At 39.9% G+C, this 18,622-nt stretch overlaps 2 protein-coding genes across 2 annotated transcripts in view; both read left to right on the top strand.

Annotated features, from left to right (window-relative positions):
* LOC139729036 (proton channel OtopLc-like) overlaps nucleotides 1–7,381 on the top strand; it is a 49,475-nt gene extending 42,094 nt beyond the window's left edge. The window contains exons 4-9 of the mRNA XM_071639959.1: nucleotides 710–914; nucleotides 2,130–2,416; nucleotides 4,162–4,393; nucleotides 5,595–5,796; nucleotides 6,218–6,400; nucleotides 7,082–7,381. Coding sequence (XP_071496060.1) covers nucleotides 710–914; nucleotides 2,130–2,416; nucleotides 4,162–4,393; nucleotides 5,595–5,796; nucleotides 6,218–6,400; nucleotides 7,082–7,381 — 1,409 coding nt within the window. The remainder of the gene's footprint in view (nucleotides 1–709; nucleotides 915–2,129; nucleotides 2,417–4,161; nucleotides 4,394–5,594; nucleotides 5,797–6,217; nucleotides 6,401–7,081) is intronic.
* Nucleotides 7,382–14,798: 7,417 nt separating this feature from the next.
* On the top strand, nucleotides 14,799–15,837 carry LOC139729071 (putative nuclease HARBI1). Its single transcript, XM_071639998.1, has 2 exons — nucleotides 14,799–15,272; nucleotides 15,313–15,837. Exons 1-2 carry the CDS (start codon nucleotides 14,799–14,801, stop codon nucleotides 15,835–15,837), a joined length of 999 nt encoding a protein of 332 aa, XP_071496099.1.
* Nucleotides 15,838–18,622: the final 2,785 nt, after the last annotated feature.

Here is an 18,622-nt window from a genome sequence, read left to right on the forward strand (position 1 = left end):
TGACAGACATATCCTATACGTCAAACTCCTGTTAGACAGACTAGAGGACAGACCAACTCAGTGGTGGAAACCATGGATAGACTTACGAACCAGTCGTTTCAATTTGTTACCCTGTATGTCGGCTTATATCTTTCCATCGCATAGATTACGAAGACGCTCAAGGAGAAAATCTAACAAATGATGATGGACCGTTTATGACTATAGTTCTCTCTTTTTTTAACCTGTACTTTTTCCCCTAACATTATATAGTTCTTTCGAAACGATAGATTGTTATTATTATTCAGGCAACCTAGCCTATTAAAAAGTCGGATCTAAATTCTAAAAGGGCTGGAGAAAATTATTCGGCTTACGTGAATGCCGACCTACATGATAGAGTGAGCACATGTGAATATCTATCCGGGGTTGAGTTTTTTTCGTCTTAGCCACTTTTCCGAATTGTGCTTGGTCGACGTATATATGCGGGATTAATTCATTGTATACTAGACCTACACACACACGTTTCCGCGCGCGCGCGCACACACTCACACACACACACACACACACACAAACACACACACACACACACACGGCAAAAATGCATACGCCTTATACAATAGATACAAAAGATAATGAAAAAGAGATCAACGAATGTCAGAGAAATGCTTTGTGGTCGTAACATCGAGATTTATCTTCACCGCTTCTCCCTCCTCCTTTCCTTCCGCTTCTACAGTCGGTCTGCTGTTCTTCGGGACGGGCAGCTGTCTGTGGGCCATCATGCGGACGGCGTCGCACATCGAGAAGAACGGCGGCCCCTGCGGGCCCCGGGGGATCTTCGCCTTCGGCTCGATTCTCAGCGTCGCCTTCACCATGCTCCAGATCTACTACTTCTGGCGCTTCTCGAGATACTGCATCGTACGATGGCAGGCACTCGCAAAGTGAGTCCCTGGTCGATGACGTTGACAAGCGTTATCGTTATCGTTCATATGAAAATCTGCGTCAGGTCACGATATAACCAAATCCCACCTACTGAGTTATATATAACCACTATTGTTATCTAATTTCCCTTGTTCAATATGTCGATTCATAGAACCTTTCTGGTAACATTACTGATATAAAAAGAAATAGTAAAAACATATACTATGAAGAAATCATAATGATACCGATAATAATGGTGATATAATACTAAAAAGGTGTATATTGTGACGTTCTGCCAATTTTCTTTTAAGCAGTATATTTGGGGTGTTTTGAGGATATCAATGGTATAATTTAAGTCATCACTGTAAGTAATTATCGTTATTTTCGTCACGCCCTCTACCGTCAGAACATAACATAAAGATAGAATTATGATTATGATGGATCGGCACGTAAGTTTCTTCTCGCTAAGCTCCATTGGAGATATACACTGTATTGTGGCTCGGTGGAATACGAGCGGGGCTGTAAATCACGAGGTACCTGTTTAGGGTTCCTTGGTTGCAGCGGTTGCGCCCCTAAGCAAGGCTCTTTATCCTTATCAATCTCCCGCGGTTGTTCGCTTGCAAGTTCTTCATGCTTCATCAATATTGGCTGTGTGGAATAAATTCACAATCTACTTTAGATTCAAATGCAATAGCTATTATTCAAGCCTTAAAATCGTCCTTTGCCAATGTGATATATTCTGCATGCCTTTGTAACAGTAAAACTTTTGCCAAAGCGCAGCAGGGATCCCAGTCCGTTCCTGGGGGGTAGCCTTTAAGTGCGATTTCACTGCTTTACTGAGCACGGAAACTGGGCGCCTTAATTGAAAGTATTAAATTTAAAGGTATGAAGGTCAGACGGTACGCGTTCAACTCGTTTTGACTATACTTTTATCAGCTTCTTTCGAAGAATTAAGAAATACTAAAGGTATTTACAGGGTTGATTTACTGGGCGTCATCATAGATAATTCAGGTAACTCGTTTTGACTACATTTTTATCATCCTCTTTCGAAGAATAAGAAATACTAACGGTATTTACATGATTTGATTTACTGGCGTCATCATAGATAATTCAGGTAACGATTGTTACGTAAGAAGCAAAGAGCCAGATACAATAATACAAACCTCGGGTTTATAAGTAAATATTTGGTGTCAGAACAAACGTATTACCACGAATTTGTCTCAACCCCAACACAGGATGGCGCTGATGCATCTGTGTGCTAACAACGTCGCCGTGTGGGCTCGGACCATGATTGAAGAGACGTGGGAAGACTTTCTGCTCAAGTACATGAAGGGCACCGGCTATGGCGGCAAGGGCGGTGGCGGGAAAGGGTACGACAAGGGTGCCGGTGACAAGGGCGCGAAACTCCTGCAGGAACTCGTCGGCTACACCACGCCCACGTGGATCTACGGGATCTATGGAGACCCAGTGTACGGCTACGGCCCGTACGGAGGTGCTGAGCAAGAACCGCATGAAGTCATCTGTGCGTAATCACCCCACCTTTCTATTAACACTCTAATTCTACTTCGAGCGTGCTATACCTTGAAAACAATGACAACAGCCAAGGCAAATTGGTTACAGAAATACACTCAAGAAATTAGGCCAAAAACCTGTTCATTAAACTGAAAAGCACATGGACTCAAAGTCACGGGAAACATTTTCCTAAACTGGTTAGAAGTTTGGTTTGATAAGTAATCCGTACTTTCTTTTTTATACGCATATTCCTGGCTGTAATCGTCATCGATTCTCGTACTTTGTTTCGCTAAAAAGAAATGAGAATGAAATGAGAATGTGATTTCAGTATGCTAAGTTTGAATAATATATTTGACGAAGGCATCACTTTTAAAATATGACGTCACAAGGCGGATAAATGTTCTTGTGGATGGCTAATTCCGGGGTTGAAACAGATTTGGTTGTTAGAAATGTCAGAACGTAATACTGGCACAAAAATATAGCGCGCATTTTCTAAAGTTTCAGAACGCAATCAAAGACGCGCGAACAGTTTGTAACCCAGTTGACACAGAATAAAAATATGTTTAATGTAGGCATGAGTATAAAAGACCCCAAGACTTTTGTAAACACACCATTAGTATTGCAATTGCAAAAATTATTTGACGGCATACCAAAATCTTGCAAAATAAATTCCCTCTCTTGATCTGGCTCGAGAAACGCATGTAACCATTCTTTAACATCTCCTCTGTGATACCATTACGCATGATTTACCTCTAGTATCTAAATAAACGAATCCCTGCCCTAAACCATTCATGACTTAATAAATAACACCTTTAATAATTCTACCCATCTCCTTATGGCTTGTGACTTTGTGATCAAAGCCTCATTCTCCCTTCCAGAGTTACCCAAAATGATTGCCGCTAAAATGTCTGTTGATAAACCTTCCCTTTAAAACTCCCTTTAAAACACCATCATAACCCACTCTGTTCTCCCTCCCCTCCTAACTCATTAAAAATCCCCATAATCATTATTTTACGTATTAATCATGTAATCTGACTCATCTCCAGAAAACGTCATTTTGACAAAATCATAATTAATTTCGTTTAAAAAAACACTTATCGTGATAATGAATAAAAGGTATAGATTTTGTAAGCACCTGAATTTTTTCCCCTTGAACTGATGAAATGACAGACTTAATATTTGATTTGAGTAATTAGTGAATTGCCACCCCTAAGCAGAAGCTAGTTGATCTCAAAACAGTTGCTTTTGAAGAAAAGTTATTATTATGTTATCAAGCTAATGACAACTTGTGATTTTTAATGTAACGTAATCTCATATCATAACAATGGTAAGTCACACCACGAAAATACCAGGTCGTGTCAGCTGGATTGGGTAGATTGTCATAATGTATGAATTTTGTCAGTGTGACAAGTCTGTGCTTCTACGTCCAACATTGATGCCTGCGAATCTATGAAAACTTTGGTACGGAAATTCAACACTTAAATCAAAGACATTCCTTGACAACAACGTCTTAGGGGATATTCCTTTGCGATAGCATCAGTAAAAGAGTATAACAAGGAAGAATAATCCTCAAAAAAAGTTACAGTAGCCTTGAAATGAATGTGCTATACGCGTGAGTCAAAATCTGTAGCGTGTTTCAGCTGAGAGATCGTCCTTAATCTACATAGATCTGTATAGATTGGTCAACATACTTGAATCTGATCCACTATTGTATGATTAAAACGAAAAACGACTGTCCCCCCCCCCCCCCCTTAGACAATGGAACGTACGGCGTCAATGCAACCACGCCCCCTATTGAGGAGTGTCTGGATGGGAAATACGACAAGGGTCTTGGTCTGGCTACGTACAAGGCCTCCGTTTTCCTCTACTCTTTCACCGTCGAGTACAGTATCATAGGGGGCGCTATGGCTTACGTCATGTGGAGAAACATCGGGCGGAAGGTGCATACCAGCTTCAAGCCACACGAGAGCACAGATATGAGCTTTAGGTGAGGACGCGGGGGGTAAAGTGTCACGTGGGTTTACACACGTCTAGGAGGTGTTTCACAAAGACTGAAGTTGACTTAAGTCTGACTTGGCTTATGGATGGCTGTTTATGTCATTTTGCATTTCAGGGGATTTTTTCCAATTCAATTTGGGCAGTGATGGCCATCCATAGATTAAGTGCTATTAAAGTCGAACTGAAAGTGGAATGACAAGTTGGTGAACTAAATGCAAATAATGACTGCGTTGAATGGTACCAATTACATTCAGGGACTTTTCAAATTAGATATGGTCAGTGATGGCCATCCATAGATTAAGTGCAATTAAAGTCGAACTTAAGAAATTTTCCATAGGTCTCAATCAATAGATAACAATGACAGAAAAAGGAAATTGAATACTGAATGAGTTTATAACAAATACGTTGAAAAATATCAGAACAACTTTAAGATTACAGACTGCTATCAGCGGTAGATATGAAACTACTGATACATAATGAGCACCAGTCTGGAACTCCTGAAGTCATTCCTATTAAGACCACTACGTAAACGTCCATATAATAACTATGAGTCACATACTCTAACGTTTTTAGAGTATTTTGACGGTTTGCTGCGTTGAAGATACCACTATGTTTGGGAAAGGGCAAAGAACTTTGGAGTTTATATAGATGTTTGTATGTAGACTTCGGAATCTGTGGCCTACAAAATGACGTCAAATCTGCCATTGTTATCAGAGTATGTGCCTAGGTTTAAACATCGTTTTTGGGACACTGCATTATGTTGCATAGTGGATAAGACTCCCAAATCCCAATCGCTGGACACGAATTCGATTCCCACCCAGTGCTCACGTCTTTGGACAAGATGTTTTCACCCACTGTGTTCCTCTCCGAAGTCTCGACCCATATCAGGTGTATCAATGGGTACCTGACAGTGCTAGGGTAATGATGGCAGGGTCCTCTGGTAGAGCAGTGGCAACATGGAAGAGGATAACCTGGATAAAGAAGACCTTATTATGATCTAATTTTTTTTATTGTTGTTGTTATTATTATTATCATTATTACTACTACTGCTTCTATTATTACTATTATCATTATTATTATCATTGTTGTTATTCTTATTGTGGTTGTTGTTGTCATTGTTGAAGTTAGTACTATCATTGTCATCATCATTATCAATTTTTTTCACACCTTCCACCTTTCGCTTCGCGCAGCTTTGAATGCGGTCTCCTGCTAGGCGTACTCTGTACGATGTGCGGTGTCATCATCCTCATTCTGAACATCATCTACCTCGGCGACCCGGAGAAGTCGGAGGAGAGCTTCGTCAGTATCCATGGTTACCGGATATTCCTCAATTTCGTGTCGATATTGGGATGCGTGTTAGCCTTCATTGGTATCCACAGAGGCGGATGGCAGGTGAGTCAATAGCCCAGTGATGGGCGTGTTCAAAAATATTACAGTTGAAAAGGCTTGATATTAGTCGTTTGGTTGCTTCTCAGCTGGAAGTCAATGTTCTGTTCGCGTTGTTCAAAGTTTAAATGTATCGCCATGTGAAAATGAGGTTAAATTTTGAAGCTCAGCCACATTGCATCATACCATTATGTCTGTATCACTCATTGATATATCAAATCAATATTAAAATTGTTTAAAACAAATCGATGGGGTCGACAAAAGATTGGAAATGAACAAAAAAGATCATGTTCCAATAAACTCTTATCAGAGTCTCTTACTAACATAATACTCAACTGGGATGTAACAAAATGAATGCAAGAAACAGGGGCATCGTACTATGCATCATTCAACGTTCTGAACACTCTTTGTCGCCCTCTCTCGTCAGACCGATCACAACGCGGGCCCCGCCCATAGAGTGGACGCCGCCCTACTCTGGATCTGTGTGACGGGTGTGTTCCTCCAAGGGATATACACCTTCGTCGCCTCCGCAGCATCCCTGGGCGTGTCCAAGCACGCGGGTCTCATCTGGGTCGACGAATCGACGCACTTAATTCAGACGATAATGCAGGTACGCACGCAATTCGTCAACTTGGTCCAATACCATCAAATAGTTGGAAAACTGGATTATTAGTTAACTCTTTGAAGAAAGAAAGTCTTTGAAATATGCAGGTCAACATTTTCCTCGTTGGAATTTAATTTGAATTAATTTTGATTTTAATTCTTTACTTGCTAATGATCATGAACGGGAAGCAAGGTTTTGTTAGCGATTTCCCACTACAACTATTTCTCATTTCACGGTGACGTCGTACAGTGGCAGCATACTCTGTACATGTCTTGTCCCCAGAATATTCATGTGTCATTCCACTGCCATTGGCTAACACAAGTTACGTTCAGACGGTGAATCCTTAACCTCGACGATAAGCCCACTTCGATAAGCTCTGTGGGGCGCCAAGTGTCGCAAGATCGATTTCGTTACGAAATGACTAATTTTGTAACGAAATTGACAGTTCGACACTTGGCGCCCCATAGAGTTTATCCTCGAAGATAGCTTATCCTCGAAATTAAGGATCACCGTCAGAACGTAACTAATATAACAGCGTTTTAGCCAACCAATAAAATCAACGCAGTCAAAAAAAACAAAACTAGTGCTACAATTTTAGTGTTGAGTCAACGAGTTTGTCAAAGTATTTTAATGACATTCATTCCACTTACGTTGGTACGCCTTCTTGGCCTCCCTCCCTTGGTACAGGTGATCCTAATCCTCGACGCCATGCACCGCAAGCCTCCTGAAGACTTCAAGCAGACGCGCACCAAGCAGATCATCATGTTCATGCTGGTCTGCAACATCACCTGGTGGCTGGTCAACACCTACGAGCTGAAGGGAGGCTACGACCTCTTCGCGCTCGAGAACAACTACTACGGCGCCACGGCCTGGTACGTCATCGTCCACATTGCGGCGCCGCTCAAGATCCTCTTCCGTTTCCATTCCACAGCCTGCTTCTTCGAGGTGTGGAGCACCAAGGGCGTTGATCCCAACGCCGGCCACTAAGAATTTGATGTCAACATTCAAACAAGAAAATATATACACAGATACACACACATGAAGAGTAAGGTAGCAAATCCTCGCAGTACAGGCGGGGCGGGGCGTTGCTGTCCCTTGCAGTGTGCACGCAGGTAAAATATTCTCACAGTTTTCGGTGAGCCGACGTCTTTCACTATATTATGCTCACCTGCGGTCGCCTTAAAACAAGGGCAGCGTCTTACAACGCATTGTGACAGTCGGAAACGGATACATGTACACAACACTGATTAAAATGTGGTTCTGATGTTTGGTAAGAATCATGCAAAGTAACGTGGGATTTCGGTCTGCTTTTGGCAATCCGCAGGTAGATTCTTACACGTTTTGCGGGACTATCATTACGCAGAATAGTATCGTATTCAGTGGAATTTGATATTTAAAAGAATATTCATGTGAGTGATTGAGAAAGATGCTGGTGAGAGCGATGCTGCATTATAAAAGTTGCCCCATAAGTCAATCTATGAATTCGTTAGAAGCGATTTACATGAAGAAGACAACGTATGAAGAGTCTCCTTAACTAATCACAATGCAGCAAGGAAAAAAAGATAGGATAAGCATGGCAAAGTGATGTATAAAACAGTCAAAAGATAGCCTTTAAATTTATGGTGGAAATCCTTTTCAGGAAAGAGATATCTTTTGTTTCAGTCAATCCAAGTGATGACTTGTAAATAAGGAGATCATCTATGCCACTTTGTTTCTATCACTCAAGAATCAAAGATGGTTTGCTTCCAGAATTTTTAAACTTTGTTTTTGTCTCTTCACTTTTTTTCACTTTAATACGTGAGTCCTTTTACGGAGAATAATACATTTGAATGCCATCATTTCGACTTTGAAGAATCTGAATTACATATATATTTACGCTTGATATGTAAAAGTGCTCGACGGGAATGCTCGTTGTTTTATTACGTGATTTCCCTGGCCAATGAAAGCTGCGCGTATCTTCTGGCTCTGGTGTGATGTTCACTGTAAATAAGCATCTCTTCTTCTCTTTCCTTAGACACGTGGCGTTGTGCTAGAAAATAATATGAATGACGAACGTTGAACAAGACTGTGCAGGGGGCATTTTTTGATGGACTACAGTGACAAATGTATTGTTGATTTGGACGTGCCTTTATACGATAAACTTCCATCAGTAACAATAATGTACACCCTTTCAGACGGTGGAAGCATCTCTCTAGTGTAATCGTGATTGTAATCTTATTTCGAAGAATCGTGATTGCAATCGAGATATTTCTTGTGTCTGAAAGGTTTGTAACTAAAATCACGATTGCAATCACGATGAAAGAGACTTGTCTATTGTCTGAAAGAGGTCATGATGTAATAAACGCCGAACCACCTTTATTCACTGTGAAACTACTTAAGAGGTATATCATGCATACAGTGCCTTATTTTTAGAGCCTTTTTGAACGGATGAGGTCTCTACGTAAGTTATCACCCGGATGTAACTTTTGATTGTGATAGCTCTTCCAAAAGGACACATTTCGTATACCAACAAGTCAGAACAAACATTATTGATTGTAAGACTGTGCATGTTGAAATCAGTATGTCTGGAGCATTGCGAACTCTTTTGAGTGTGATCGTCATGATGTGTCTCTACATAATTATGCTATTTAATGACGTCACATATTGTTTCAGGTAATGAATGTCATGAGCATGATTATCTATAGACAAATAGTCCTAGAAGCAAAACGAAAAAGAAATGAACAGTGCTCGTGTTTTGTTTTTTTGTTTTTTTTTTGTTGATATGGCGGAAAAATTGGCATTGCTGCATTCAAGTTTCAAAGTACATGATAGGACACTTTACACACCTGCTGGAATACAAGGATTTTTTTCTTCTTTTTTTCTAATCAGCAAGAGAGAAGTCTCCAGCTTTGAATCTTCCATTGTATGGAACTACATTTTAGGGGCTGCATCATAATGCCTGTCTTTGTACTCATCTGCAATATTGCCGTTTAACAATGTTTAAGACTGGTGCAATGAAAATGGATATGGGGCAGGGCAGGAACGGTTATCATTCCAACAAATGTTTTGCAGCCCAGTGCTGTTTAATCACTATTATAGGGCAGTGGGGCAGCCACACAAATACTGCCTCCAACGGGCTGTAAATAATAGGATTGTTCATTTAATGGAAGTTGACATCTATCTTGTATCTCATGACCGCGGTAATGATATTATATGGGACACATTGTACAATGGAATCTCGGTACAAAGAGATCAGATATTACGAGGATCCTAATAAAACAAACGCTTGATGGATTTCGTTTCCAGGCACAGAGACTCCTCATACTCTGAGTTTTATTCGCTTTAAATATTATCATTGATATCTTTTATTCAAGCATTTTGGGATACATGTAATGAGAAATATCCCTGAAAGAATCTACTCTCGTTGTTAACTTTGCATTGGAAGCAAATGCTGTAACAAGAGAAAATATGCGCTTCAATCAAAATCATGAATAACTTGGAAAAAAAATATATTGTACAATCTGTTTGCGTCTTAGTTACCACGAGATGGGACAAGGTAGAAATTTTAATTGCTCTACTGTGCTAGTGATATCTTGTTCTTATTTCACGTTACTGTACGATTATATTATTGTTTTGTAAAGATGTGACGATGTACATAAAATACTATACTTTCATTTGATTGACAAAAAAAAAGTCGCAAAAAGCAAATACGAAGAAATGGATGGGTGTGTAAAATAGTTTTGAACTGTCCCCATTAGTAAACAAATAATGTGTAAAGTGCAATTTGAATATATTGAAGAATGTTTGAAATTGACTGGAGAATTATATTGATTTTTATCTTGTGCAATCAAGTTATTTTTGATGTCTTTCATGCCTGTTTGATATATGCAAGTTGTAGCATCTGTACCTTTAAAGTTTTTGCTCTAAATAAATTTATGCTTATAAAACAGAACACCATTTGTGACATTCTTTGCTCTTTGCATCACTACATAAAAAATGAACAAGGATTATTCAACCGCAATGTGTCAAATAATTACATGCCTCACAAAACTGAAATCCCAAAGGCCTGAGTGGAATAAACATGCACTCAATATCACATATTCTTTATGACAAACACACACATATATATATATATATATAATTATACATATATATATATATATATATATCTATATATATAAGTTGAGAATTCACATATTGGCTCCACAAAGAAATGAAGAAACAAAATGGTAATGCATTTTTGGCCAATACAGAATGAGTTTATATGACTCGAATCAAGACTCCTGAAGAAGGCGTAGGACGCCGAAAATTTGAGTCGAATAAACTCATTCTTTATTGGCCAAAAATGCATAACCAGTTTGTTTCTTCATTTCTTCGTGGAGCCAATACGTGAAATCTCAACATGTTTGGACCTAGACTATTATATATGTAATATTACACACATGCATGTACATATGACGTAGTGGAGTAACCATATACTCTAAGCTTGCGCAAATGTAGGTTTACACATAATTCTTTCTCTTATATGACTAATACACAGCAGTCCCAATGTAAAGAGGAAAATAAACACACAAACTCTGGTATGTCTGTATGTAATCATACATTTATCATCTCATATTGCAGCACTTTGAGTCTTGAAATTGACAATGTACACATACAACTTGAACATATGTGAAAAAATGAAAATTATACATCAATCTGTTTGACAAATCAATACTCTTACATGAGGAAACAAAAATAAATAATCAAGGTATATTCTATTGCAGTGTACTGATGTTGAATCTCGGACCCATCAAACTGACAATCTCACATTGCAACTGAAACATCAGTGAAGACAGTAAAATTACACATCAATTTCTTTTTTCTGAAATGTATTGATGTATGTACTTAAAGTACAGTATTGATATTAAATGCTTGTTGCATACCACATTCAAAATATTTCAAGGAAGTTTCTCAAATGATCCAAATTTGCATGAACTCTGTTTTCGGTCTGAAGGAATTACATTAGTGTCAAACTGCATAGTAACCATTGTAGTATGCCTCACTTTGACAATTAAAGGACAAGTTCACCTTCATAAACATAAGGATTGAGAGAATGTAGCAATATTAGTAGACCACATCATTGAAAGTTTGAGGAAAATCAGACAATCCGTTCAAAAGTTATGAATTTTTGACGTTTTTGTGCAGTACCCGCTGGATGAGAAGACTACTGCAGTGTATGAATAACTTAGATGTCACATGCGTACAACAATATAAGGAAAATATAAAGAGAATTTCACAAAATTCCATCTTTTGAAAAAAGTACACATTCCCCTGACTCGTTACCGACAAATGTTATGGGTAATATTATTCCCTCTGCCTTTAGAAAGAGGCAAGTCAAGTGCTCTTTTATTATGCGAAAAAAGTGAAAATATGTTGAATTTTCTTTTACATTTTCTTTATACTGTTGTACGCATATGACTCACAAGCTGTAGTAGTCTCCTCATCCAGCGGTTCCAACACAAAAATTAAAAAAATTCATAACTTTTGCATTGATTGTCCAATTTTCCTCAAACTTTCACTGATGTGTTCTACTAATATTGCTGCATTTTCTTAATCCTTATGTTTATGAAGGTGAACTTGTCCTTTAAAGAGGGATGAAATAGATTAGAGATTTCGCAGAAGTTTACATCTATTCAGAAAGTTTTTTACACATAATTGTACACATTCGCTGCTTGGTAATCAAACTGTTCAAATCATTTTAACCTATCCCACCACATCAATATACTTTCAGAAATGTATGAATGCATATTTAATGTTTATTACCTAATAACACTCGAGAACACTTAAGAAAGCTTCCAACACATCTACATGCATTTGCAAGAAATCTGTTTATGGTCTGCCGGAAACAACAACAACACACAAATAACTGTCTAATCGCATGATAAACATTCCTTTGAACCTAGTTTTGACGATGTAAGAATGAAACAGTTTTGAAGTTTGGTAGAAAGTTATGTCTGCTACGAAGTTTTTACTCTTTAACCACATATATAAATTGGACTTCAGACTGTTCAAATCATTTTAACATATCCTGTGATTAATAGTAACATTCACACAAGTTCAGCACCATTCCTGAAGTATACTCTACCCTGCAGACTAGCTAGTTTACATGGAACTGATATCAAAGAATTCAGTATACAGGAGTGATAACAGATCATCTGTACTATTATGTAAAGGAACTTGTGACTAGTATTTACGACAGAGTCCTAGACAATAGAAAGTAGGCCCATGTGTAATGATGTGCCCTGGGTGTTGCTTTGCCCTTTACAGGCTATGCGATTAAAGCTCAGATAACTCACTGGAGGTTACTCTTCTTAAAAGAATGGCCACATCAACCCAAATCCTGGACTCCTACATTGTAATCACACATCACATTTGAGTGCTATTACAAAAAAAAACAACAACAAACAAACAAACAAAAAACCTTCAGCAATGTTACAAATTTACACAAACACAAACACAGCATTTTCTTTATCATATATTATCTGAACAAATCAGTATACTCCAAGAAAAGCAAGATAAAGTTTGCTCATGTTTCACATTGCAGCACCTTTTCAGGTGCAATTTTGCACCACTCAAGACCAGAAACATGCAAAGTTGCACCATCTAAGGTGCTCACTCTGTCTGAAAGGTGCAAAGTTTTACCCATAAAGGTGCAATTGTGTCACACATAAAGGTGCAAAGTTGAAATATAGAGGTAATTTGTTTGAATAGATAATTTTCTTCGTAGAATCCATGAAACTCTGATTCTGTAAGATACATGTATCATCATTGCAAATTGTTTCAATACTTTCTTTGTAAATGTGGGTCGTACACCTATAGCGGTGAACTACTGCAGACACACAAACATCGTCTCATACTTTGTACACCTTGTGATAACAGTATTGTATGTTCTTTTATCCTATTACCGAGTGTTCAATATGTGTGTTAAGCTCTTTGATAATAACACAGCTCCTGGAGCTGATAATAAGTCTTCCAGGTGCTGGAAATAAGTGATAAATCATATATAGGTACACTGTTAACCCTTTTTTCATACTTTCTATGAGTCATTGTACTCTTAAGTATTCCAAAGTAAATTGAAATTGCATGTGTTACTCCGATATATAAAAATGGCAAAAAACGTCTGTTGAGAAAGTATATATCCATGGTTAGGAGTTTTTTTTTTCAAAGATACTAGAAGGTACAATATACAGTCTACAGATTTTGAACGATAGTCTCAAATTTTAGTAATGATCACTATTGATTCTCAAACTTTATCGACCTATTTAGCTTTCACAAATATTTCAATTGTTGATACCTATGACATGGCTCGACACTAACTTTTTTGTTTGGTGGCCCGATGGGGCCACCAAAATCCTAAATTTCAAATTTTTGGTGGCCCGAGAGAAAAATTTGGTGTCCCAAAAAAAAAACAATAAAAAACATTAAAAGTCCTTTTTTTTAATGAGTCAAATATTTCAGATTTATGATGGTAAGAATTAGAAGTTGGACATATCTACTCATAAATAAACTTCAACAAACTTGCAACACTCACTCTCAGGCATTCATTCAGTCCTTTTCATCCATCCTTTGAACAAATTTAACTGCTAATTTCCGGCGCAAAAAGTTACGAATTTATTGACATACTTTTCAAAAAAATTTGGTGGCCCGAGGCGGGCCACCAAATTTGCCCTTTTTTGAAATTTGGTGGCCCGACTTTCATTTTTGGTGGCCCCGGGCCACCGGGCCACCGTTAGTGTCGAGCCCTGCCTATGAAGAAAACTCAGATTTCAAAGTTGGGATATTCATGTTTAGCAGATTGCCACCTAGAAGGACCTCAAAGTACCTGACAAGTATGCCACGTATTCATGATGCTTTATCGCCTATTAAACTGACGAGTTATAGATTGAAGTCTTTGCTTTAGCTAGGTCTACTCTAGATACACCTATTGTATTAAGCAGGAATATTAAGGCCCGGTCACAACGCCAGAACTTTGCTGGAGCATTCCTGGAGCGGTGAAAAAAAAATCATCACCGCTCGTAACCGTTTAACAGAAGTTGGCCCCCGTTAAGGCAACGCCGTATAAGCTCGGCCACCGCTGATGGTCCCTCCTATCGCTCCGAAAGTTTTGAGCTGCACAAAATATTGCGAGCGGTGAGGAGCGGGCAATTTTCCGCTCCGGAAATGTTCACCACCGCTCCAACAATGCCTAGTCAAAGTTTGGCACCGCTAGACGCAAGTTCGTGGACGCTTGGGTCCGCTAGGCCAACGCAGAAATCTTGAACGCTGGACCACCATTGCTACGCCAGCTTTGCCCGGGCGGTGATTAAACGTTGCTCAAACTTTGGTGGAGCGGTTGTAAGCGTTTTACGAGCGAACACGGGATTGCTGGAACGGTGTCAAGCTGATGGTGGAGATGAGGAATGAGGATCCACGAGCCATCCAGCACTTCATGAGGATGCCACCAGCCATGTTTGATGACGTTGTACAGAGGCTGACACCCAGATTGACCGAGCAAGACACCAATTACCGTGCAAGCCTGGAACCTGGTCTCAAAGTGGAAATCACCCTACGGCACCTGGCCTCTGGTAACACCTACAGAAACATGCAATACACCTGGAGGGTTCCCCACAACACCATCAGTGTGGTAGTGAGAAGAGTGGTAAAGGCCATCATTGAGGAGTACACAGATGAACTCTTGTGTTGCCCAACAACTGAACAAGGATGGAGAGACCTGGCCGACCATTGGTACCAGAGATGGAACTTTCCCCACACAGTTGGTGCCATTGATGGCAAGCACGTGGCATGTAAAGCTCCTCCTAACTCTGGCTCAGAATTCTACAACTACAAAGGCTTTTACAGCATGATCCTGTTTGCCATGGTGGATGCTGACTACAAGTTTACCTACAATGACGTCTCAGGCAATGGCTCATCCTCAAGACGCTCAGATCTACAACGAAAGTGATCTCCATCATGGGCTGGACCAGAACAGGATTCATGCCTTTCCTCAGCCAGACCCCCTACCCAATGACAATCAGGATGTGCCTTACTTCATCATCGGGGATGACGCCTTCTCACTGCGGACCTACCTCATGAAGCCGAACAGCACCAGAAACCTCACTCATGGAGAGAGGATCTTCAACTTTCGGCTGTCCAGGGCAAGACGGGTCGTGGAGAACGCCTTCGGCATCCTGCTCAACAGGTTCCAGATCCTGCTCACCACCATGCAACATCACCATGAAACTGTCAGAACCATCATGGAAGCTTACTGCATCCTCCACAACCTGATGCGCATCCGCTACCCAGTGTTCCAGAACAGACTTGTGGACCCTGCACAACCAGATGGGAGCCTGCAGCCTGGGGCATGGAGAGAAGGACGGAACTTGGAGGACACTACCGTTGTGCAAGGCCCCAACACAGCCTCACGTGATGGGAAGAGGCAGTGAAACCTACTCAAGCACTGGTGCAACTCCCCAGCAGGATCAATGGACTGGCAGGAGAGAATGGTGGCTATCAACTGAACACTGTGCACAACACTGAGGAGACACTTGTGCATTGTACATATTATATATACTCATGTTTATTACTTTGTTGTAAATGTTATTTGACATTGTTAAAGGAACTCGAACATTAATGGGGCCTCAGTATTGGAAATGCAATGAACAAATTGTGCTTGTGTTTGTTTGAAATGTTATGAGAGATTATTAAAGAAACTTGTGATACGATTCATTCTTAATGTCATATTACATTAATAAAAGCACTTTATATTTAAAACATGTCTTATTTAATACTTGAAGGGTTTTTGTTAAAGTTAGAAGTTCCAATAAAGGTCTTTAATCTTGTTGTTATCGACTTCTATCAAAAATCTATCAGAACTTCTATCAAAGTGATCCGTTCAGCTCCATAGTCAAAAGCAGTATGCCGCTAAACCAACTTAAAACCCCCGCCGAGCCAACACCCACATGCGCAGAACGCCGCTCTTTCAACGCTCGCGTCACCGCTAAACCAACGCTTGCTACCACTCGCTACCGTTAAACCAATGCTAAAGCAACGCCGGCTTTAGCGGTGCACCGCTAAGGCAACGCCCGTATGTTCGATTTTTTTTTCCATTTCGTGCGCGGTGACGAGCATTGTCGAAATTCGGCCCCCTCTCCCTACCGTTCAAGGAACGCTCCAACAAAGTTCAGGTGGTGTGACCGGGCCTTTACAGTCTTAATTAATGTGTATTTAGCCTGTGGTTATGAATAAAAATCTACACATGAACAGTCACTGGTAATATAAATATGTGCTGGACAGATGCAGTACTTTGCATGAAGCTGGTTGGGCTATGACGTGTCTAGCCCAAATGCATCATTCAAGTAGTCTAGATTTGGTACTAAGTAGGAGTGGCGTAATTGGCCCAAGAAGCAAGATACTAATGCCTTTAGCTCGAAAGGTGTGAAACTGCATGAATTTTTCTTTGCAAAAAAAGAGCAGGATATTTTTTTTTCCTTTGCAGTAGAATTAGTGATTTCCAGATCCCTTTTGATCAACCACAACAGTAACTTTTTAAGCAAGGTTGTGGCATTGTCCCCCCCCCCCACCTCTCTTGATTTTGAATGACCTTTGACCTCTACCTTTAGTCATGATTAAACCCTGCATTGGATTTGGATCTGTGGAGGGACTAGAAGGTGAGAGATTTGTGTATCAGGAGGAGGCATAGCAGACAATGAATCAAATGAAGAGAAAGGACGACGTGTCCGACGAACGAAGGACGGTAAGTCAAATGTTCATAGGACGATGGCTCAAATCATTACGGGGTGTTGCAAAACAAAGAACAAGCAGTCATAAACTCAAAGGTCTGTGCAAAACGAACAAAAGATGATCAGCGAAATAATCAAAGGTCGCAGTGAAGCAGAGGACTACAAGTCAATTTCACAGGGACCTCATTGACATCCCTGTCATCATCTACGACAGATCTGCGAGAGTAAGAAAGCTACGTCCAAGTTGCAAGTAGAAGAAACTTGGCAGGCTTTGTGTATTTTGCAACAAAATGAAATTACAGCTACAAAGACATATTCAGAAAAGACGCAAGAACAGTGACCAAGTAGAAGAAGCTCTGAAGAAGTCAAACTAATAAAAAGGCAGGTGTTGAAGCGTTATCCAGAACTTTCCAAGGAGAAACTTATGGCACTAGAAGTTGCAATAAGAAAATCCAATTTATCACAGGGAGAGGTAAAAATAAGCCAAAAATTGAAAATGGAGGGAATTCTTCAAGAGACCACTGTAGAAAATGGACCCTCATCATCTATAGACAGATCTGTGACAGTAAGAAAGCTATGCCAAACCTGTGACTACAACTTGGCATGTTTCTTGTATTTTGTAGCAAAACAAAAACAATGACTGAGTAGAGGAAGGTCTGACGAAGGGGAAAAAAGGCAGGAGTTGAAGCATTGCACGAGTATTGTGATAGTAGAGTAACAGCATTTCATAAAGAAGAGGTACAGAAAGAAAATCCCATCTATCATTGGGGGCGGGGGGCTCACAAAGTGTGCCCACTGTGCCAGGGGTTCTATAGCATGAGGAGGCATAAGAACAAATGCAACATGGATGAAACAATATGAGGCATTGCTGTACCAATAGATCTCCTCTCAAGAAAAGAAAAGGTTCCATGGAGGAAAATGTACTGTACATTTGTATTCTATGCTTGTTTGTTTTCAGAAAAGGACAGGTGTGGACATTTACTGTTAAAGTGAGGTCAACACTGAGAATGGACAGTCACATTCCTTCGCCCTTATTGGAGGAAACAGAACTCGCTTCTGGTATATGCAGTCATAGAGCACAGGGCACTGTCTTGTCCTGGCATTGTGGTTACAGCTGATCTTGTCTTCAAGTTGATCTTCATTCTAGATCTTGACTAGCAATCACATTGCCTGGCAGTAAAGGTAATATCTAGAAGGACTCGCATACAAACTAAGAGGATTTGTAACTGCAGCATTCGTTGTTCGATATTGAAATTGGTGAAACCAACAGCACTGTAACAATTTATGACTCATCTCGCATCTCCTACTAAGTCTCAAGAGATAGAAAATATTGATCTAGGAAGGAACAAGGGCACATTTTTTGCTGTTAAAAGTGTGGTCAACACGGAACATGAACAGTCACAGTCCTTCGCCCTTATTGGAGGAAAAAGATAGAACTCGCTTCTGGTATATGCAGTCATAGAGCACAGGGCACTGTCTTGTCCTGGCA

Source organism: Diadema antillarum, unplaced genomic scaffold, assembly GCF_040938485.1.
Source record: "Diadema antillarum isolate AM-2024a unplaced genomic scaffold, OU_Dant_1.0 seq00000217_RagTag, whole genome shotgun sequence".
Lineage (NCBI taxonomy): Eukaryota > Metazoa > Echinodermata > Echinoidea > Diadematoida > Diadematidae > Diadema > Diadema antillarum.